The sequence below is a fragment of the Peromyscus maniculatus genome, chromosome 4, assembly GCF_049852395.1.
Source record: "Peromyscus maniculatus bairdii isolate BWxNUB_F1_BW_parent chromosome 4, HU_Pman_BW_mat_3.1, whole genome shotgun sequence".
NCBI classification, from domain to species: Eukaryota; Metazoa; Chordata; class Mammalia; order Rodentia; family Cricetidae; genus Peromyscus; species Peromyscus maniculatus.
Window position 1 is genome coordinate 62,278,462 of NC_134855.1, and position 21,278 is coordinate 62,299,739.

The window sequence follows — 21,278 nt, forward strand, 5'->3', positions numbered from 1 at the left end:
GCCAGGAGGGGGACTTGGGAACCGAGTAGATGTAGGAGATTAGAGAAAAGCGGAGCTAGCGTCGACACTGGGTGTCTGAAAGATGAAGCATGCAGAATGGGGACACACACTCATGGAATGCGGGAGGTGAATGGATTTTTGCTTCTTTCAGGAGTTAGGGGAGTCATGGATAAGTCCATTCCTGAACACTCTGGCCTCAGTTTCCTTATCCGGACATGGGTGGGGGTTGGAAAACATGGCTTTGCCCATCTCTTCTATTTTGGAGTGCCACGCTCAAAGCTGTCAATCTGGATTGTTTGGAGAGGCTGGGGCCCTGAGCTTGTGAGATTGCTGGGTGTGGGGTCCTGGATGAGAGGGCGTGGGTCCACGTCCGTATCTGAGGTGCATCTGCCTGTTTGTGGGACCCGTGGGTGGCTGGTGTGCTTGCAACGTGCCACAAAGCTCCATTTTGTGTGTGTTCGTGTGAGAGAGAGAGAGCTGGAGAGTGTGGGTGTGCACGTGATGGGCGTCCCTTGGTCTGTCTGGGCTGTCAGTGGCTGCGGTGGGGGCCATTGGGGAGCAGTATTGCTCTAGGCTTCTTCCTGAGGCTCACACACACACGTCTCCTGCGCTCCTTGTTCTGAAATAGCATCTGGACCGAAGGCCCATGAATATTTCACAACGATAATTCTGTGACCTGGACAGCCTGCCTCTGATTTACCAGCACACTCCTCCCCGCCCCCCTGGCCTGGCCCAGAAGCCCCTCCTCCAACACAGCACTTCCCTAGCTCCCTTCTCCCCTCCCCCCTCAACCTTACCTCTAGACCCCCCTCCCAATCCTACTCATGACTTGCCTCCAAGCCAGCCTGACACAGGCCCTGGAAGACTCCAGCTCGGAGCTCTCCAGGCCTGACCTCTGCTTTCACTAGCCCCTCACCCATTTCACATCCATAGCCAACGTTCGTCCATCTGCTACAGTCCACGGGTGCTGATTCCTGCCTGATTCTGCCCCCCTCTTCTCAGCATCCTGAGACATCACTGGTCAGGGTTATCGGATCCCAGGAGCAGCTCAGTCCTGAACCCCGGCACCCAGGTCCCTCCCATCCTGCCATTCCCTCCTCCCAGGCTACAACCCAGCTCTGGATCCTTGATCAGTTCCGTCTGATGAGCCCCAAGGTTAAGGTTCAATGCTCGCCCTGCCCCTGGCCTCTCTTTACCCACTCTAGAGAGGGAGCCTCTAGCTTCAATATAAGGCACCCCAACTTGAATTCTTTGTCCCTTGATCACCTTAACCTCCTAGTCTCTCCTAATCTGCTCAGAGAACTGCTGGACCTGACGCACCCAAGGAGGCTTCTATCTCACCGGTGCCAAGGGAGAAAGACCGGATGGCTGTAGGGGTATCCAGGACAGCCGTGTGTGCTGAATACTTCACAGGGGCACTCAGCAAACAGGGCAAACACAAGCTGGGGTCTAGTCTTAGGTTCTGCTCTTTAAGGCTTATGTGTTCCCCCAAGAAGCCATGCCTTTCCCAGATAGGCCCAAAGCCATGATTCGCTGGTGGTGCCCATGAATATCTAAGTTATACCTCCTTGCAGGGGAAGGTGGAGGCTTACATGTCTTTCCTGGAGGCCACTCAGCCCAGCTGGTGGCCACCTCCAGATTCAGTCCTTCAGCTATCAAACACTTCAGGGCTGGTGGCAGCTGCTTCTCTTGGGCAAATTGGTGCCATCAGCACACACCCTTAACAGCCGGGGTAGCTCAAGAAATTGAAGCCTCGGGAGGATCAGAATGACCTTGAGGCCCAAGGGAGGTGAAATCACTCATCAAGTCCATGCAGCAGGAAATTCCGGGGGCCTGAGATGGCTCTTCCTTATTTAGCCCTCTAAACCTTAAACACTTAACGGTTCTAAGTCCTACTTCTGCTTTTGAGGTCTTGATGGGGGAAAAAAAACTTTACAGGAGATAAAATAATAGAATTTTTTAATAAACTTTCCCCCAAACAACTTCTTTTGATCTTCACCACACAGGGGCCATGGTGGAGAGGAAACTACTCTCCAGGCACCCTAAAAAGTGTTCTGGGTAGACTTAGGAGAAAAGTATTCCTCCAGGTGTCAGGAGGCTAAAGGGATCAGGACAAGCAGGGTCCAGGGGCAGCCTGGGCCTTGCTGAGGCATCCCTCCCAAGGTCCGGGGGAGGAAGGGAGGCTCCCGGGGGAGCTTTCAAAGGCTCTGCTGGTGGAAGGTGCTCTACAGACAAAAGCCCCTCCAGTCCACTGTGGGGCCCTGGAGAGAGGAGCATCGGCTGCCTGGGGTGCCCCGCCCCAGCCTTGGGATTGGGGAACAAGAGTTAGTGGCTAGAATCAGGGCGAATGGGGCCGAGCCACCTTAGACACCGCCTGAGGGGCTGCCATACGTAAGTCAGAACAGCCCAGAAGGCAAATGAGGCAGCGTGGTCCCGGGGAAGAAAAGGAGCGAGGGGGCCTAGGGAAGGCGCCAGGCCGGGCCGCAAACAAGGGGCGAGGATGGAGCCGCAGCTCGGTGAGGGGCGGAGAAGGGGAGCGGGGCGAAGGCCGTGGCCTCTTCCGTCTGAGCACCGCAGTCAGAGGTGATGGGGCGCCAGGAGCAAGAGGCAGAGCAGAGGGGTGCACAGCCCGGACGAGAGCGCGGGGCCACGCGAGTCTGCGGGCGCCTGGCACGCGGCCCCGGGGCACGTCTGCTCGCCCCGCTGGTCCTCGCCGCCGTAGCCACCCCAGTAGTCGTCCTCGGTGGGCGCGTCCCCGCCCTGACGCCCCCTCGAGTCCTCGGCGGGCAGGTCTCGGTAGAGCGTGGACGGGTCCGCGGGGGGCGCGCCCGCCTCGGCCACGCCGTACAGGTGGTTGGAGGAGCTGTTGCCACGCGCGCGGCTGCCCGGCCGCGTGGGCGTGGGCGGCGGGCACGATTGGAAATCGGCCTCGCGCAGCGCGCGCAGGTCCCGGCCCTGGCGCTCGGGCGGGGTGGCGCAGGTCACGTCGGAGCTGGACACCCGCGCGTGCTGGAACCAGGCCCAGAGCGGCCGAGCGCGGCAGTCGCACGCCCAGGGGTTGGCGTTGAGCCGCAGGAACTCGAGAGCCGGCAGATCGGCCAGCGCCTCGCCCGGCAGCGAGGCCAGGCTGTTGTTGAACAAGTAGAGGATGGTGAGGCGGCTAAGGCCGCGGAAGGCCGCGCGGTGCACGCCCTGCAGCCGGTTCCCGTGCAGCAGCAGCCGGTCCAGGCTGCCCAGGCCGCGGAACACGTGCTCCGTGAGCAGCCGCAGGCGGTTCCCGTGGAGGAAGAGGTGGCTCAGGTTGGCCAGGTCCGCGAACAAGTCATCCTGAGTGGGGGGATGGAAACAGAAGAGAGTGGCCTGAGACGGGGTCGGGGACTCCACTCCAGGACCTGGGGAGGGTAAGGAAGGCATAATGGCAGGGTGGAACAGTGCGAAAGGGCTTGCCTTTTCTCTTTTTTGAGATACCATGTATCCCTGCTATGTATCCAAGATGATCCTCTCATCTCCTGCCTCCACCTCTTGGTTTCTGAGATTTCAGGTTTGTGCTCCCTGGCAGTTTTATGTGGTGCTGGAGATCACACTCAGGGTTTCAAACATGCTAGGCAGCGCCTTATCAACTGAGTCCTGAATTTAAAGCGTGCATCTTCTAACCTATTTCCTATGGAGAAAGCTATACAACTGAGGTCAGTGGGTCCCTTTGCCCAGGGCCCCAAGGGGCTGAACCCAGCACAGCAATGCCAGGCAAGAACCCTGCCGCTGAACTATAGCCACAGCTCCCTTTCTACACTTATTTTTGAGACAGAGTCTCACCGACTTGCCCCGATTGACTTTGGACTTGATGTTTAGCCTAGGTGGATCTTCAGCTAGCCATCCCGGTGCCTCACCCTCTTGAGTGGCTTGGATTGTCGCTCAGTAACACAATAGCTGGCTTTGGCAGTGGGTCTTAAAATTTACTTATTTATTCACCCCCTCCTCGTGCGTGCGTGCGTGCGTGCGTGTGTGTGTGTGTGTGTGCGCGCGCGTGTGCGTGTGTGTGCGCGTGTGCGTGCACATGTGTGCGTGTGTGTATGTGTGCGTGTGTGTGTGTGTGTGTGTGTGTGTGTGTGTGTGTACACAACTTGTGGGAGTGCGTCCTCTCCTTATATCATGTGGAGTTCCAGGCTAGAACTCAGGACACCAGGCTTGGTGATGACCACCTTTCTGACAAGCCATCTTTCCAGCCTTTCTAGGTGAGTCTAGATCCTGTCAAGATGGCAGTCAATATGAACCGTCACACAGGGACAATGCCATCTCACCTGCCTGGTTCTTAAATTTAGATTGTATCCCAGTCCCTTTCAGATTCCAGTACCTCCCAGCAGCTTGCCATCTAGACTGAGAACAAGTCTGCCTTTCCCATGCTGGTGATCAGGTTGCCTGAAGACCGTGCTTGGAGCTTGAGAGTTAGATCCTGGGTCTGCCATGAACTTTGATACCTGGGGGAAAAGTCACTCTGTCTTTCTGAGCCTCTTTCTCTCTTTGTAAAACGTGGCAATTAATGGAGCAGAATGTATCAAGATACTTGGGATAGCCAGGCAGTGGTGGCGCACGCCTTTAATCCCAGCGCTGGAGAGGCAGAGGCAGGTGGATCTCCATGAGTTGGAGGCCAGCCTGGACTACAAAGTGAGTTCCAGGACAGCCAGGGCAACACAGAGAAACCCTGTCTTGGAAAAGAAGAAAAGGTTTTCACATGGGCAGACATTGTGTGATCGTTTGTGAAGTTGGCCAAGCTGAGTTACCTCTAAGCATGCTTTCTCCTCCGTAAAGTGGAAACGAGTGCCCCTAGCTCTTGGCTCTGTTCTGAGGACCAATGAACAGGGTTCACATAAGGTTCATGGGGTGGAGTGCTGGGTACAGTTCTTGCATGTAGAGTTTTTGTCCAGGGATGAAGCCCACAGGCTCAGGAGTTAGAAGCACTGCCGCAAAGCCTAGATTTTCCTTTTCCTAGCTGCTGGACAAGCTGTTTAACCTCACAGAGCCCTGTCCCTTAGTATATATATCTTCCTTTAGAAGGTTCTTCAATAGACTGAAGAGGTTAGATGCTACGATGCTGCTGCTGCGGGTACCACCTGATAGAGGCACAGTCAACCATCCATAAATCACGGTTGTCATGACAGCAGGGACTCCTTTAGAATTCCAGCCCATCCCGTCTCATCCATTTCCCTCTGACGGAGGGTTTCTTTGGGGACGGGAAGTTCTGCTTCTGGCTGAGTTATTCAGGGGACCACTGTCAGCTCCACATCCCAGACTTAGCAAAGGAGGGAAGAGGCTGGCCTCTGAAGCCTTGTACCACTGTCCCTCTTACAGTGTCGGGGACAGGGCCTGGGGTGGAGAAGTCATGTACTGGCAGAACCTTGAGATGATGGCTCAGAAGTGAAGGTATGGGATATGACGGGGGGGGGGGGGGGGGGAGCAGTGGGAGCTCTGCTTCTTAACCAGCTGACCAGGGAACTTTTGGTGGTCAGCTGGGGTGAGGCTGTAGCTCAGGTGTAGAGTACTCGCTTATTCATGTTGAAGGCCCTGGATTGCATTAACACCCTCCGCCACCCATGCACAATGTGATTTGGGAGTTAGTTACTTAAGTGACCACCCATCCAAAGTGAGGTTTGCTTCAGATGAAGGGTTATCTATAGAAAGTGCTGGAACCCCATTCCTCTCGCTCCCACTGCCTCAAGGTCCTCCCCAAGTGGCCGTGGTCAGCAGGTCCCAGGAGATCTGGGTTTAACAGGACACGAGCATCCTCTCTGCTCAGGCCAGTTCACCTTGGCCTGTCCCCCAACTCTGGTTCTCTCCTGCTCCCCCAGTGCCTGGGGTGATGGTTCCTTCCTCATGCGACCTGGGCACCTGGTCGAAGGTCTCAGGAGGGGGAGTGTGCTGAGTTCCAGCCCATATCCACAGCCCCCACCTTCCTGTGTTCCCGCGCGCTCTTGCACCTCCTCCCATCTGCCTTCCGCCCTCTCTGCTACAGGAACTGAGTCTGCCAAGAGCCCTTCTCTTGGCCACATTGAGATCAGTCCTCCTCAACCTTCTTGCTCCCTCTGACAGCGTTCTCCACCCTCTGATGCCACCACCCTGAATGCCTGTCCAGGTCCCTAGCTGACCCGCTCACCACAAAAGCCTCAGTCTTGCTGTGCACCCCTCTAGTTCCTCCTTTCCGGTCCTGCCCAGCGGGTACTCTGAGTCCTTCCGCTTAACCCCTCCCTTGGGGTTTCTCTTCCTAGAGTGTCAGCAATAGTAGGACACACCCGGAGATGTATGGCTAGAGGATCAATGTGGGCACACAGGAGGGTGGCGCTGGGTTACCCTTTGGAGACTTAGGGTTCTGGAAGGGAAGACAGAGGTTCAGACACCCCAGGGAACCCAGATACTTAGTAACCACAGTCCAATTTTGTATTCTAGCCTCTTCTCCTCTCGGCCCCTGCTCTGAGCCTCAGCCTTGGGGTCCATTCCCTTCCCCCAACCCAAGTTGTAGCCAAATCCCATCGCCACTTCCTGGACTGCAGCTCTCAAATCCAGCCCTTCCTCTCTCCACCATTAAAACGGTTCTCTGTGCATTAATAAGCTCTTGACTTTCACAGCCCCAGCCCTCCCCCATCACCTTCTCGCACGCCCCCTCCCTCTGGGCTAGGAACATCTGCTAAAGTCATCCTCTTCCATTTCAAAAACCACATTTCCCTTGCCTCCCGCCTGGCCGGTTCACAGCTTTCTGTATCCATTTGGAATCTAAATGCAGCATCCCTGCCCTCCTCAGCCTTGCTGACAGCATCCTGTTCTTAACCTTGCCTTCCTCCAACCTTCCAGTACCTGGCCTTGGAGCCTGTCTTATCAGCTTCCCAGGCTGTGTGGCCTTGGGCAGCTCCAGGCACCTCTCTCTCTGGGCCTCACTGTTTCCATCTGTGCCACGAGTGACTTGGAGTGGCTGATCCTTCAGGTCCCCTAAGCGTTTGCTAATTTTGACTCAGTGAGCCTGGGAGTTGATCTCACTCATTCAGCAAAGCTGTTCAGTGTGTGCACTCTGCATTAGGCACCCCCGCTCATGGTGCTTGCCCATCCATGGTAGGTGTCATAACCATCGGCGTCAGCAGGTGATTTGCCAAGTTCTCACTGAATGCCAAGTCCTGCGTGGCACAGATCCTGATAGTATCTTAATCATCGACACTATGAGGCAGATGCTGCAATTTTTTTTTTCTATGTGGAGACGAAGAGAAAGGGGCTCAGAGAAGGGAACCACTTGCTGAGGGCCCAACAGCTAACATGGGTATAATAAAGTCCAGAGGTGAGACTCCCAACCCCTGTGCTGCGGAACCTAACAGACCTGGGCCAGTTGGAGCCTGGCAACCCCACAGTTGGTGAATTCACTGCTGTCCTTGGCTCCCACCCACTCTGTATTCTTTCCAAGTATCATCCCCTTGGATGATCCTCAGCACCTCCTCCTTGAGCAACAGGCCATGATCTCTCTTTCGTAGATGGGACCCCGAGGCCACAGCACATTAGAGAGCGCTTAGATTAGAACTCCAATCTGCCTGAGCACAAGCACTGCTTGTAAACACTAAGTAAGCCGCTGCGGTGGGGGAGAAGCAGCTCTACCATCTGGCCACCCTCCAACAGAGCAGGGATACTGTGTTTGTTCACCCTGGAATCCCTGGCACCCTGCATGCTGCCTGGCATGCAGTAGGTGCTCAGTAAGGAATCTGCTGGTGAATGAACCGGCCTGGCACAGTGCCTCGCCCTCAGCAGACATTCCATGAGAACCTCCACCATTTTCGTGGGCACCTGCCACATCCTACCCATGGGTCTCCTCCAGAGCTCCCTTCCCGGGCAGGCTGGGCTGCGTCCTAGGTCACACCTGCTTCCCGAGGATCTCACTGAGCCACATGTTTCCTCACCTGCTTGTGGCATCTCCTAGCCTAGTTCCATCAGGCACCTCACAGGCTGTCTCCTTTCTTCTCTATAAAGGGCCAGGTGTGAAGAGGCTTCCTTCCCATGACACCCCGATGCTGCCCAGGCCAAGATTGTTCAGAAAACCCCGATGATCACCTACAGGTTCATTGGGCTTGGGCCTTAGGTGGTCCCAGGAACAGACTGCTGTCTATGGCCTGAGGGTCAAGATCGATCTATCTATCTATCTATCTATCTATCTATCTATCTATCTATCTATCTATCTATCTATCGGTTTTGTTTTTTTTTGTTTTTTTGTTTTTTTGAGATAGAGTTTCTCTGTGTAGCCTTAGCTGCCTGAAACTCTTGAACTCACAGAGATCCACCTGCCTCTGCCTCCCTAGAGCTGGGGTTAAAGGCATGCGCCACCACCACCTGGCAAAAGTAATTTATTAAGCCCTAAGCTATGTACACTACACATTAACTTACTAGCCTCTCACAGCCTGTCTTTGTGGAAGGCATCATTTTCATGGCTCCCCACTAGGAAGAGGAGATGGAGGCTGAGAGAGGGGAGGTACCTTTCCTAAAGCTAAATAATGAGTAGCTTTTACATATTGATAAGGAGACCAGGATCTTAGGAGTAGTCATTAAAACAGAGTCTAGGCCAGTAAGTTGGTTCAGCAGGTGAAGGTGTCTGCCACTGTGGTGATTTGAATGTAATTGGCCCACATAATCTCATAGTTAGTGGCAGCATTAGGAGGTGTGGCTATTCTGGAGTGGGTGAGGTCTTGTTGGAGGAAGTGTGTCACTCTGGGGGCGGGCTTAGAGATTTCCTATGCTCAGGATATCACCCAGTGTCTCAGACGACTTCCTGTGGTAGGCAAGATGTCGGACTGTCAGCAACTACTCTAGCATACCATCATACTCCCTGCCATGATGATGATGGACTGAACCTCTGAACTGTAAGTGAGCCACTCCAATTAAATATTCTCCTTTATAAGAGTTGCTGTGGTTATGGTGTCTCTTCACAGCAATAGAAACCCTGACTAAGACAGCCACCAAGCCTGACAACCTGGGTTCCATAGTTGGGACCCAAATGATGGAAGGAGAGAACTGACTCCCCCAAGTCATCCTTTGACTTGTGCACGCCATGGCACGTGCATGTACACCCACCTTCCCCTATGAGCATAAAAAAATGTAATTTAAAAATTAAAAACAAGGGCCAAGTGTCTTTAATCAGAAAATCTGAATTATCCAATCCTCCAAAATCCAAAACTTTCAGAACATCAACAACACTTCACCACAAGTGGGGAATTCCCCACCTTGAAATATTTCCTGGTCAGAATTATGAAATTGTCTGAGATTTCCTTTACGCTATGGGAGACATGGGTGAACTATGTGGACAAGTGTGTAGGAGACATGGCTGAGCTACATGGGTCCTGTCTCCACGATAACTCATCATGTGTATGCAGATCTTCCAAAATCTGAAATAAACACAACCGATCCCCGGCACTTGAGGTCAGGGTACTCAGCCTGTAACAATCATGGTTTTGAAGCGTGGCCTGTGCTAAATACCTTTCATTTTAATACTGATGAAGCTTCTGGATAGGTTGACATCACTAAGGTGCCAACTCAGGGAAGTGGACATGGGGATGGAGAAAATAGTTTATCCAAAGACATACAGGAGGCTGGGAAGTGGACATGGGGATGGAGAAAATAGTTTGTCTAAAGCCATGCAAGAGGCCGAGAAGTGCTTTTAAAACTGAACCCCACAGGGCTGGGAATGTGGTGGCTCAGTTGTTTGCTTGCTTAGCATACACAAAGACCAAGGTTCCATCCCCAGTACTTATAAACCAGGCATGCTGGTAGAGATTTGTAATCCCAGCACTCAGGAATCGGAGGTGGGAGGATTAAGAAGTTCAAGGTCAGGGCTAGAGAGATGGCTCAGCCGTTAAGAGCGGTGGACCTGGGTTTGAGTCCTGGCACCCACTGGGCAGCTCACAACCATCTGTAACTATCCCCAGATCCAGGGAGTCTGACTTCCTCTTATGACCTCAGTGGGCGCTAGACACAAGTGGTGCACAGATGTACATGTAGGCCAACACCCATGTATATACAAATAAGTAAAAAAAACAAACAAACAAAAACCAATGACAAACCAATCAAACACTAGCAAAAACCCCTAGCCTACACACTTGTATTTCGGAGTATTATCCCTCTAAAGTATGATGGTACCAGGCAGGTCAAGTGTCAGCTCCCTCTGGCTCTGTAGTCTCAGTCAGTTCCCTTCTGTGTCCCTTCTAGTCTTGTGTGTCCCTGCTGCTACGCAGCTTGGGACTCAGCTTGGTGGGGAGCCCAGTAAGGCCCCAGTCACAGGGACAATGGCTTCAGGGACTCGTGTCCTACAAATCCCTGGGATCCCCAGTGTGCACTTCGTGGTGAAAACCTCTGCCTCCAGAGGCCTGTAGGCTTGAGATGAAGTGGCTGAGTTCACTCTGTAACCACGTGGTTCCCGGCAACTTTAGGAAGAAGAGAAGTGGAAGGTGTGTCTTGGATCCTCTCCATGGCCTCATAATAATCCTTAGAGTTGACCCAGATCTCTAAGATGAAGTTCAAGCTGGGGCATTGAACTTCATCTGAGACCAATGTTAAATAAAGTTCATTTAAAAAAAACATGGCATTTTAACAAGTGTTTATATAGCTCTTATATATGCCAAGCACTATTCTAAGTGCACTACAAATTATTCATGCATTTAGTGCTTACAAAATCCCTGGGCGATGGATGCTCATATGACTCCCGTTTCACAGAGAGGAAAACTGAGGCCCATGTTTGAAAAACACCACATGCTTGTAAATGGTAGTGTTGATGCCTGTAAAGTGCTTTGCCCAGGGCCCAACACAATGTGTACTTACTAGGCACCTGCTAAATTGATTGCCCGTTATTCAGCAATAATAAGGCCTATTATCCCAGTCACTGTGCATTTTCCTGCTCCTCTCTCCATTTGAATACTGTTCCCAGGGTTGCTGTACTTCTAGTATAGCATACCGTGGATATTCAACATATCGATAAATTATCATCACTATTGCTATCATCAGGAGCATCAGCTGGGACTGATTTTCCAACCCACAGACTGATGACCTGTGGGTACCAAACCCTGGATAGGGAGAAGGCAGGGCCTTGTGGGCTCATGTGGGGAGTGCCCCCTTCTAGCCAGAGGCTGTGCTACCAGGGAACATGCCCTTCTGAGTGGTTGTTAGGGGTGTGTCACTGCTTCCTGAGGAAATGGGATATGAGGGTTTGAGTGCCCGACAGTCAGCATAACAACAATAATAAATAATAATTAGATCAATATTGGTAACAATAAATAACAATACTTCTCTTCCTTCCATTTCTTTTTGTCCAGAGCATCTGTTTTTCAGCTATGTAACAGAGTTCTACCTGAGACCGCAGGTTTGAGGGGCAGATCTGGAACGGGTGGGATTTTTTTCTCTTGTGTGATTACCCAGAGATCAGGGAAGAGTGTGACTTCTGTGAGGCAGGGCCCTCCCCAGCAATGACCCCGCCCTCTGTCCAGCTTGCACGGTGAAGTGGGAGGACTTGGGGGTGGATGGGAAAAGATCGTGCCAAGGCCTTTGGGCTAAGGCTCTTGGGGAAAGGAGAGATACACAGGCACTGGGGAGTGTGCTGAGTGGGTGCATGAAGGGAGACAGACAGAAGAGGCAGAGGGAGACATATGGGGGAGGCAAGTCAGGAGACAGGCAGAGACACACGGGGGTTAGAGAGACACACAGAGAGAGGCAAGTGGGATTACTGATTGGGGTGGACAGATACCGAGAAAGAAGACAGAGAAACAGGTAGATGGAGATGCTGAGGCAGGAAAGGTGGCCTGAGAAGACAGGAGGGGGTACTTAGGTCCAGAGAGAGGGGTGGAAGAGGCCTAGGGGAGGTAGCTGGCTCACCTGTAGGTGGAGCAGGCTGTTCTCCTGGAGGTAGAGGTACTGTAGGCTGACCAGGCCTCGGAAAATGTTGCCAGGCAGGCTGCTGAGCTGGCAGCGGTAGAGATGTAGCGACTGCAGACGCTCCAGGCCCTGGAAGGTATCGGGCTCCAGGGAGCGAAGGTGCCGATTGTCACCAAGGTCCAGTTCCTCTAGGGCCTGCAGATGGCGGAAGGTGCCGGGGTAGATGGTGGAGAGGTTGTTGGAGAAGAGCCACAGGGTGAGCAGGTTGGGGCCGAAGGTGCCTGGCCGCAGGGAGCGGATGAGGTTGTTCTGCAGGAAGAGTCGCTGGGTGCTGGGTGGCAGGGACAGCGGCACTGAAGAGAAGTTGTTGGCCTGGCAGCTCACCGTGGGTGGGGATGAGTAGCAGGTGCAGAGCATAGGGCAGCTGGGAGTCACAGGAGGGAGGGCCACGAGGCTCAGCAGGAGGCAGGCTGAGGCAGGACCTATTGGGAGAGCAGAGTGAAGGCTCGCTGGGTGGGTGGCCAGGGGTCTGGAGGCAACTTAACAGGCTCAAGAGGCTTGGCCACCCCCCACCTCTCTCCAGGTTCCTTTGAGGTATGCAAACCTCATTTTCCTTTCTTTCTTTCCATCCTTCCTTCCTTCCTTCCTTCCTTCCTTCCTTCCTTCCTTCCTTCCTTCCTTCCTTCCTTCCTTCCTTCCTTTCTTTCTCTCTCTCTCTCTTTCTCTTCCTTCCTTCCTTCCTTCCTTCCTTCCTTCCTTCCTTTCTTTCTTCCCTCCCTCCCCCTTTCTTCCTTTCTTCCTTTCTTCCTTTCTTCCTTTCTTCCTTTCTTCCTTCCTCCCTCCCTCCCTCCCTCCCTCCCTCCCTCTCTCTTTCTTTCTTTCTTTCTTTCTTTCTCTTTCTTTCTTGTGTGTGTATGTTTGAGGCAGGTCTCCTGTAGCCCAGGTCGCCCTCAAACTTAATGTTTAGCTGAGGATGTCCCTGAACTTGTGATCCCCCTGTCTCCACCTTCCTAGTGCTGAGATTACAGTGGTGTGCACCATGCCTAGTTGATGCTGTGCTGGAGATCACACCCAGGCAGGGCCTTGTGCATGCAGGCGAGCACTCTACCAATTCGGCTACAATCCCAGTCTTGAAATCCTTTTGAGAGCTATAGTTTCTCCAGAATGGATGCCTGTGTTTCTCCACTGTATTAAAGACTGAGGGGCTCTTTCTTTCTTTTCCTTCCTTCCTTAAGACAGGGTTTCTCTGTGTAGCCCGGGCTGGCCTAGAACTTGCTCTGTAGACCAGCCTGGCCTTGAACTCACAAAGATGGGCTTGCCTCTGCCTCCCAAGTGCTGGCATTAAAGGCCTGTGCCACCTGGCGGTGAGGGAACCCTCAACAGAGCCGATAAAGGCGGAACCAGCTTTTGCCCTCTTCCCTCTGTCAGGGACCCCAGGAAGCCTCTGAGGTTTTCTTGGGGAGCTTTGCCTGGGGAGTGGTGAGCCTGCAACCCCACACACCAGGAGGGCTTTGTAGAGGGCACTGAGAGGTGTCTAAAGTTGTTGGGGGACAGGAGTCTTTTCCTTCCTGTTTTCACTGTTGTGTTTGGCCTTGTTTAGAGTTAGGGTCAAAAGTCTTCGAGTCAGGGCTGGGGATTCTTTGGGATAGGGGCAACCCTTCTTAGGCTGTTAAACTATAGCACTGTCTTCTAGCCACCAGATGCCAGCGGCACCCTGCCCCCAGTGATGACAATCAAAATGTCTCTAGACATTGCCAAATGTCCTCCGGGAGCAAAACCAGCCCACTCGAGAAAGCAAGACACTAACTTGAGGCCGTCTGTGACGAGAAGGCCTGTGGGTGTCCTGGTGACCCACAGCCGCCTCCCTCTTCCCCCTGCAGGCCTTGGAAGAACCTTAGCCTTTCCCTCCTAGGAAGGGGCTGGAGAGTGGGGCTGCAGAGCCGACTCAGACACCCTCCTTCGAAGCCTTTGTTAGGGTTTTTCCAAAGTAACTTTTGGAGTGTGGTTGTGGGCTAATCTTCTTAGGGTGCAGACAGAAGAGCAGGTGCAGGGGACGAAGGTGCTGGGAATGGGGACCTGAGTTTCTCTGCCCGACCCAGGAGGGCAGAGCTCCTCCTCCGTGCATCCCTGTCCCTTACCCCTCAATACTGCAGGTGGAGGTTCCTGTGGGTAGACCTCAGTTCTGTCAGGATTCCCAGAAAGCCCCTGAGACTTCCCGGGGCATCTTAGCCTGGGGAGAGGTGAACCCGCACCCACAAAGCTAGGACTCGGGCCCCAGGAGTCGGGTAGGAAGCCCTAGTTTGGGGGTCCCTATGGCTCAGGGAGTGGGTAGCCGAGAGGTGGGTAACTTTCAGTGTCAGATCTCCAAGGCTGGGAACGGAGGTTTGAATGTATTCTGAGGCGTCTGTGTGTATGGAGGTCTGTCTGTCTGCCTGTGGTCTGGAGGGACAGTGTGAGGACCCGTGTGCACTGTCGAAGGTGCTGCTCACCCCGGTAGGTGACGTTTGTAGCAGGCATGCATCCCTGTGCCTCTTCCTGGGGGGGGGTCCACCCTGGTGCAGAGTGGAGTGCCCTGTGAGTCGGGGTGCCCCCTAGCTCTTCACTTTGAGGCACTTCCCAAAGCCACCCCAGCCCGTGTGTGTGTGTGTGTGTGTGTGTGTGTGTGTGTGTGTGTGTGTGTGTGTGTCACTGGCCCCTCCTGGAACGCGAGCGAGCGAGTGCTGGCGGTCCTCCGCGTGTGTGAGTGCCGGGCCCCGTGCGTGTGTAGGCTGGGTGTGATGTAATATTCAGTGATACAGCGCGGCTGTTCCATTCGTTCACACCACCTCCGCGTTTCTCGGTCCTTCTCACCCCTCCCCCGTGCGGCGGTTCACGATCACTGTTCTCCTCCCGAGTTTTTTCAGAGCCACGTGGGGTGGAGGAGCATGTCTCTCACCCTTGATCTTAACCAGGAAGGAGTGGGGTGTGGGAGTCCAGTGGGGGACCCTGGGCGGTGGGCTTCCTGAGCCCTGAGGGCTGGGGATTTCAGAGCTGTGTCAGGCCTCACGGAAATGGCAAGTTTTGGATCTCGGAGGAGGCGAACAACTCACCCAAGGTCACGCACGAAAGTGGTACAGGACAAGGGCCAGAAAAAAAAGACTGGCCTGGTGTCCAGTAGGGCATTCCTGTTCACCCACTGATCTCTGCCTCTCCAAGGACTTTACACCAAAGGAAGCCAAATCCTTCTCTTGATCCCTTAATCCCACCCCCATCCACAAGCTCACCAGAGTGTGAGCTGCATGGCTAACCTCCCCAGCCCCCCAGGATTTCCAAGCTCTTCTTCCAGCCTCCACGGCTGACTGACTGCTATCCCTGACTGACTGTTATCCTGGGAGAGAAAGCCGGAAGGGCCACAAACCCAGCAGGCCGGGGGGTTCAGAGGGCGACTCCCCTGATCCCAGGCCCTTGTCCAGGCTGAGGTCAAGCTCATCAGGAGCTGGCAAGCCTCCCCTCCGTCTTGTCCCAACTTCCTGTCTGCCCCCCTCACTTTTTCCAGTGCCTCTCTTCTCTTTGGCCCCACAGTGGCCTCCCTGCTGCCCCGTCTAAGCCTTTTCTCTCGGTGGGATCTACTTCCCTCCGTCTCAGTGGTCTTCCTTGCAGGGAGGGCCCTTTGAGGAGGGACCCTGTGTGCTGGGGGGGGGGGGGTGCTCCACGGCAGCGGCTGCGTAACAGTGACTCTGTTGCCATTTCTGGCCCTCACTGCCACGCAAAGCAGCTGTAACCCAAGGAGCTTCATCCATAATTCAGGTTGTGGCTCTCACTGGAGGCAGGGGGGAGGGGGAGGAGGGGCTCTGGGCTTCTCTGCCCCCAGGCTGGGTTGGAGTGGGCACTCCAGGCAGAGGCAAGGTAGGGGGCTGGGAGAGCACCTTTCCCTCCCCCCTCTCCTCCCCCCTGCACCTTGTACCATTTTCCCTCTCCCACGTCTCCCCCATGCTCCCCCCCACCAAGTCCCGCTTTTCACACGCCTCTTCACAGCCATTCCAGGCCCTCCCCTGAGGACCACGCTATACTCCAGGTTCCCCTATGCATGTCCTGGTCAGCTACAGTGTGTCAGAGGTGGGTTAGGGATTCTCTAGCCACTATCTAGGATAAACCTTTGTGAGACAGGAACCCCCCCTACCCCCCCCCCCCAAGGGCTGGAGAGCAGAAAAGTCGGCTTCTGGTTGGAAGAGCCCCTTTCTGTCCTCAGAATCCTGGTTTCTTTCCTCCCCTGTGGGGAAGGGAGAGGGAAGCCTTTTTTTCTGCCAGCCTCCCTCACCCCCTGCTCATCCCTTCCTCTGAAGTCAGCAGGTAAAGCCCCGGGATGAATGGTGTGTGGGACCAGAGAAGAAGGAATCAATCTGTTATCGTGTACCTACTGTGCGCCAGCACCCAGCTTGTGATGCAGCCTTCTTTATCCGTGGAACCCAACCTGTCACGACCCCTGGTGAGATCAACAGCACCAAGGTCCCAACCTTCCTAGGAAGGGAGGGAGACTTCACTGTGCGGCCCAAGTGTAATGTGAGATCCAGAGCAGCAGACGCAGGTGCCGGACTGTGCTCAGAGGACACACGCTGACTTTTCTTAGGGAGCCCCGACCCCTACCACACCCCCTGGATGTGAGATGCTAGCCTAGAGGTAAAGGGAATATAGGTACCCTGCCCATATGCTCAGGCTTGGGACACTCACAGTGATAGCCATTTGGCTGTTCAGGATCGAGAGGAGGAAAGGGACCTAGGCTCTCTCTATAGATTTCCACTCCTGGGCTCCAAGGCTCTGGTTATCCAGGAAGAGGTGGCCAATGACCAAAGGCATAATAACCACATCTGGCCACAGGAGGGAGTGGAGAGAGGCCACAACATGATATTGATCTTGGAAGGCTAAGGTACCCAGAGCCAAAAGGATCCATTCACCAAAGGATCACGGTCAAGGCCCAAGGGCTGCCAGACCTTGGAATACCCAGGTTCTGAGATGAGGATCTCGGCCTGTGCCAACCGTTAGGCCAGAGGGAATAAGAAACTCGAAGGGGGCGGGAGCAGACTCCAAGGCAGGAACTAGAGTGCACCATAATGGGGCAGAGCTATCCCAGGGAAAGTAGACAGGCCTCTCTGGCTCTAGAAATAGGGTACAGGGCCCCAAATACAAGCACCATCTCCACACTTTAAACACGGCCTCAGGGAAGAGCCAGGGGCCTACCCAGCAGATGCTGAGGGGGCAGAGGCTGGGGGGGGGGGCTTGGGAGTGGCATGGGGGCGATGGCATACCAGTGACGCAGGGGCCTGGGGAGGCACTGATGCAGGTGACTGGAGGTTTTGAAGCTGCTGCAAACAGCTTCTCACTCTGCCAGAATGTAACACCCCAAAATAAGCAGCTACTGTGGGGCGGCAGGATCCGACGTCGGGGCTTGGAGATATAAATGGCAGCACTGAGCCAGCCCAGGTGCCCACCCCAAGGAGGCTGCCACCCCCCTCTCACACACACACACACAAGTGCTCACCCTCCTTCTCTTACAGCAGCCCCAGGCCCTGAGCTCAAAGTCCCCTGGACTAGCCCACCAGCCACTCCCTGAGAGAAGGGAAAGAACAGGCAGGCGCTTTAGAATGGAGGGCTGGCTTCCCACGTGGAAGTGGTTACCAGGAGCCTCTTTGTCTCTTTCCTGGGCACCTCATCGCTTCTCTTCCATCTCCTCCTCTGGCTTCTATTGCCATCCCGAGCCTTCTCTAACCACTCTACCATGTAGGGATCTGGGTCCCCAGTCCTGGTGACCATTTCCCCCAGTGTCTGATCCTTACATCTGTCCTCCATCACCAGCTTCCGCTGGCTTCTAGTCTTGCCATCCCTTTCCATTCCAGTCTCCCAGAGCCCCAGTCCTCACCCTTCCGGTTATCTCCCCCGCCCCGCGCCCCACTAGCTTCCTATCCCTAGCCTCTACAATTCTCTCCTGAACTGGTCCCCTTCTCCCTCTCCCTTGGTCTTCCCCTGGACCCTGGTTTCTACCAAGCTTTCCTGTCGTCTAACCTTTATTCCTCCTCCCGCCCTCCCCCCATCCCGCCCCCACCTCCTCTTTCTCACACCCCCACCTCTCTAGACACTTTTCTCATCTTGACTCCCCTCCTCCCTCCGACCCCTACCCTCCCCGCCCCCAGTCTCCAGCCCACACCCTTGGCTGCCACTCAGTGCTTGGAACTAGCCTCTCTTCTAGCCCCTCCATCTGTCCGACCAGACAAGGCCATAGGGAAATCGCTCTCTGCCCCCTACCATTCCCGGACAGCCCCCTACCCACATGGCTTGTCTTCCCAGGTGACTGGAAAGTGCTGAGACACCGGGCATGAGGAGTTGCTGAGTCGGCGCTTCCCCAGCCGGCCCGAGTCCTCGGCGTCCCCCGGAGCAGGTGGAGCCGGGACAGCGGAACCTGAGCCTCTTTCTTTCTCCTCCTCCCAGCCTGCTCGGTCTGCCCTCCGCGTCGCCCCTTGGTCACGAGCTCCCCGCACACTCCCCGCAGGCTCCAAGCCCAGTGCCCTCCTGCGGCTGGCAGCTATGGGGGCGGAGGCGCGGCTCCCGCGCTAAGCGGTTTTTTTTTTTTGCTCCCAGCCCACCCCACCCCCTTCACTGCCCCACCCTCATGCCCAAAGAGAGGGGCGCCCCTCTCTAGGGTCCTCCCGCCGGACGTTGTCCCTACCTTGCAGCAGGCGCCGGAGCCCGGGCAGCATCTTGTCTCGACGCTCGGGGGAGGGGGCGGCGGGGGGTGGGGAGGGCTCTCCCACTCGCTCCCTTATGCCGCCGGACAGACGGCGGGGACTCCGCGGGGCTCCGGAAGGACCCGAGGAGTCCCCGGGCTACGTGGCGGGGCTGCGGAGCTCTACCCTGCGCCCCCCGGACTGCGTGCCTCCGAAGGAGCCATCGGGCCCCGACGGGACGGGGCGGGGCACGACGGGGTAGAGAGGGCTGGGTTGGCCCTGGACACCTGGTGTCCGCGCCCCCTAGGCAGTCCGGCCCCGCAGGGAGTCAGTTAGTCGGTCGGTCCTTGCACCCCGACTGCTCTCCGAGGAAGAGTGGGGACAGCGAAGAAGCGCTCCCCCCCCCCCCATTCCCGCACTCGCTGGCTCCTCCCTCGCTTCCCGGCTTGCCGGTTTAACCCTTTGCTGGCTACTAGGAGGCGGGAGTGGTTCTCCGTCTAGCCCACTCCTCCCTCCCCCTCCCAACCTTGGGAGACCCGGAAGGCCGAGTTTCCATAGCCTCCGCAGCGCCATGCCTTTAGAGAAATCCCTTCTTGGTGTGTGTGTGTGTGTGTGTGTGTGTGCGTGCGCGCGCAGTAGTGTTAAGGAACGCCCCCCTCCCCCCATGGACTTGTCCGGAATGGGGGTTTCCTCTCCCAACTTTGCCAGAAAATACGCAGTTTCTTGAGTAGTTTCCCGCTCAGCTCCACCCCCTCCTGCCCTGTCCCCTGCCATCGTTTGTGTCCCCTAGGAAAACTTCAAGATTTCACTTTCTCCTTGGTCCTCAGACTCCGAGCCCTGCTTGTACAGCCCTAGGAACAGTGTGTATAGGAGTTTGTGTGAGCGAGTGTAGAGGCGCGTGCCCCCGCGCGCAGACAGACACTTGGGCAGGTGTCGCTGAGTGCTGGCCTTTTATCCCCGTCGGTGACAGGGCAGGAGTACGTGAGTGTGCGCGCTGGTTTCTGCTCTGGTGGGTCCCACGAGGGCTGTGTGAAATTTTGCGCGCGCGAGTTTGGGACAGGAGGCAAAGGGTATACGTACTCGGGATTGTTGTATGCACCTTAAAACTTTTTCAAATGGGTGTAAGTTTGGGCGCGCCTGCGGGTGTGTGTGTGTGTGTGTGTGTGTGTGTGTGTGTGTGTGTGTGTGTGTGTGTACACACGCGCGCGCGCGCGTATTTACGTGATATGCCCCAAAGGGGATATCTCATCCCTCGCCAGAGGGCAGAAGAGGACCCAAAAGTGGAAGCCGATTGTTAGTTTCACAGAAACGTCTTTCTCTTTTACAGAGGGGTGGAAAGGGGCCTCACAGGTGCCCTAGACACCTCTAGCGACCTCTTTCCTGGCACTATCAGCCAATCTCTGATTTAAGCGCCTTCTTTTAAAGGCCTCTTGCCTTTTGCCCTAATCCTGGCTAGCTCAAGGTGCTTAGCAGAGCCACTAGGTGAAGGATAGTTGGGGGAGCCGCTTTGGGACCGTCGCCAAGGGGCGCGGGCGGGGTTGGGATTGTTGCAGTGGTGCGTACTGCGGGTGCCAGGGTCATCTGGACGCAGTCGGACCCTGCCGGTGACAGCGTGGAAGCACTGGGTGCCACTCCCGTGAGTGGAGCCGAGGAACCCTCTGCGCGGGCACCTGGCTCCTCCTTTCCTGTCTGTGCCAGGGTCCAACGCTGTGTACGGACGGCATACAGTCGGCGCTTTATAAATGCTAGACTCACTCTTCTCATTCATTCCATGCTCCTTTTATAATCTGTCATTCTTCTCTCGTACTCCTTCGATTTCTCTCATTTTCTTCCCAACTCTTATTTATATTTTATGATCCCATCTCTATTCTCTCCCTCGCTTCCCTCCCTTACTTTCTCTGTCCTTCCCTTCCCAAATATGCGTACGCCTTCTTCTGTCTTCTTTGACTGCATCTTTTTTTTTTTTGAATCCCAGCCTTTTGGCCTCTCCACGTCTGCATGCATTTCCTCGCCTCTCCTTTGTCCCTCCTCCACTTCCCCCTTTTCATCTTGTTCCTTGGCTGGGTGGTGGTGGTGGTAGTGGCTCTCCGTCTCCTTGCACCTCACGCTGAAGTGCCCCCTGCCGGTTCTATCTTTTGTTACTTCCAGGGCTCTCCCAGCCTAGCAGCCCCTGAATTTTCTCTCCCGCTTTTCCAGGTCAGGTAGAAACAAAAAAGGGCATATCTGGGCCGCCTGTCCCTCTTTTCTAAGGCAGAAATAGGGCCCTGCGTTTCCCTGGTCCCATTCTGCGCAGGGCCCGCGCCTGAGGTGGGGGTAGTGCTGGAGGGGGCGGCGGGGAGGGAGTGTTGGGGGTAGCAGGGTGGGATTTGGCGTCCTTCCCCGGAATGAGCCGCGGCACAATCTGTCGCTGGGTTTGTTTGCCGAGCTGCCTCCGGAGCGCAATGGGGCTGGCTCCCGGGGAGCGAAATATCACAAGATGCGGAGACAGACGCTGAGGGGCGGGTGGGCGGCGGGCTGACTCAGGTGTGCTTCATCGGCTCCCTGGGCTGCAGCTCTTCTGAGAGGGGTGGGAGGGGACACTGGCCCCCCAACACAGGCCGGCAACCAAAGCTTGGAGGGGCTCCCCTTCCTGCGATGAGCGGCGGGGGAGAGGGTCCTTAGCTCTAGGCCTCTCCTTCAGGCCAAGTTGGGATTCCCTAGACGGTC

General features: G+C 55.3%; 1 protein-coding gene across 1 annotated transcript; it reads right to left on the reverse strand.

The window, feature by feature from the left end:
• Positions 1 to 1,942: 1,942 nt before the first annotated feature.
• Rtn4rl2 (reticulon 4 receptor like 2) lies at positions 1,943 to 19,151 on the reverse strand. Its single transcript, XM_006989651.4, has 3 exons — positions 18,575 to 19,151; positions 11,878 to 12,359; positions 1,943 to 3,327 (listed from the first exon to the last, which is right to left on the reverse strand). The coding sequence occupies exons 1-3, from the start codon at positions 18,603 to 18,605 to the stop codon at positions 2,578 to 2,580; spliced, it is 1,263 nt and encodes a 420-aa protein (XP_006989713.2). The 5' UTR covers positions 18,606 to 19,151; the 3' UTR covers positions 1,943 to 2,577.
• Between the last annotated feature and the right edge of the window lie 2,127 nt (positions 19,152 to 21,278).

What these genes read in the sequence shown, in the direction of transcription:
- Rtn4rl2 (XM_006989651.4), bottom strand. Translation starts at nt 18,605, where the DNA reads ATGCTGCCCGGGCTCCGGCGCCTGCTGCAAG. An exon ending in GCTCCGGCGCCTGCTGCAAG is followed by an intron (nt 12,360 to 18,574) that starts GTAGGGACAACG and finishes CTCTCCCAATAG; the next exon opens with GTCCTGCCTCAGCCTGCCTC. An exon ending in ACAGCCTGCTCCACCTACAG is followed by an intron (nt 3,328 to 11,877) that starts GTGAGCCAGCTA and finishes CCCCCCACTCAG; the next exon opens with GATGACTTGTTCGCGGACCT.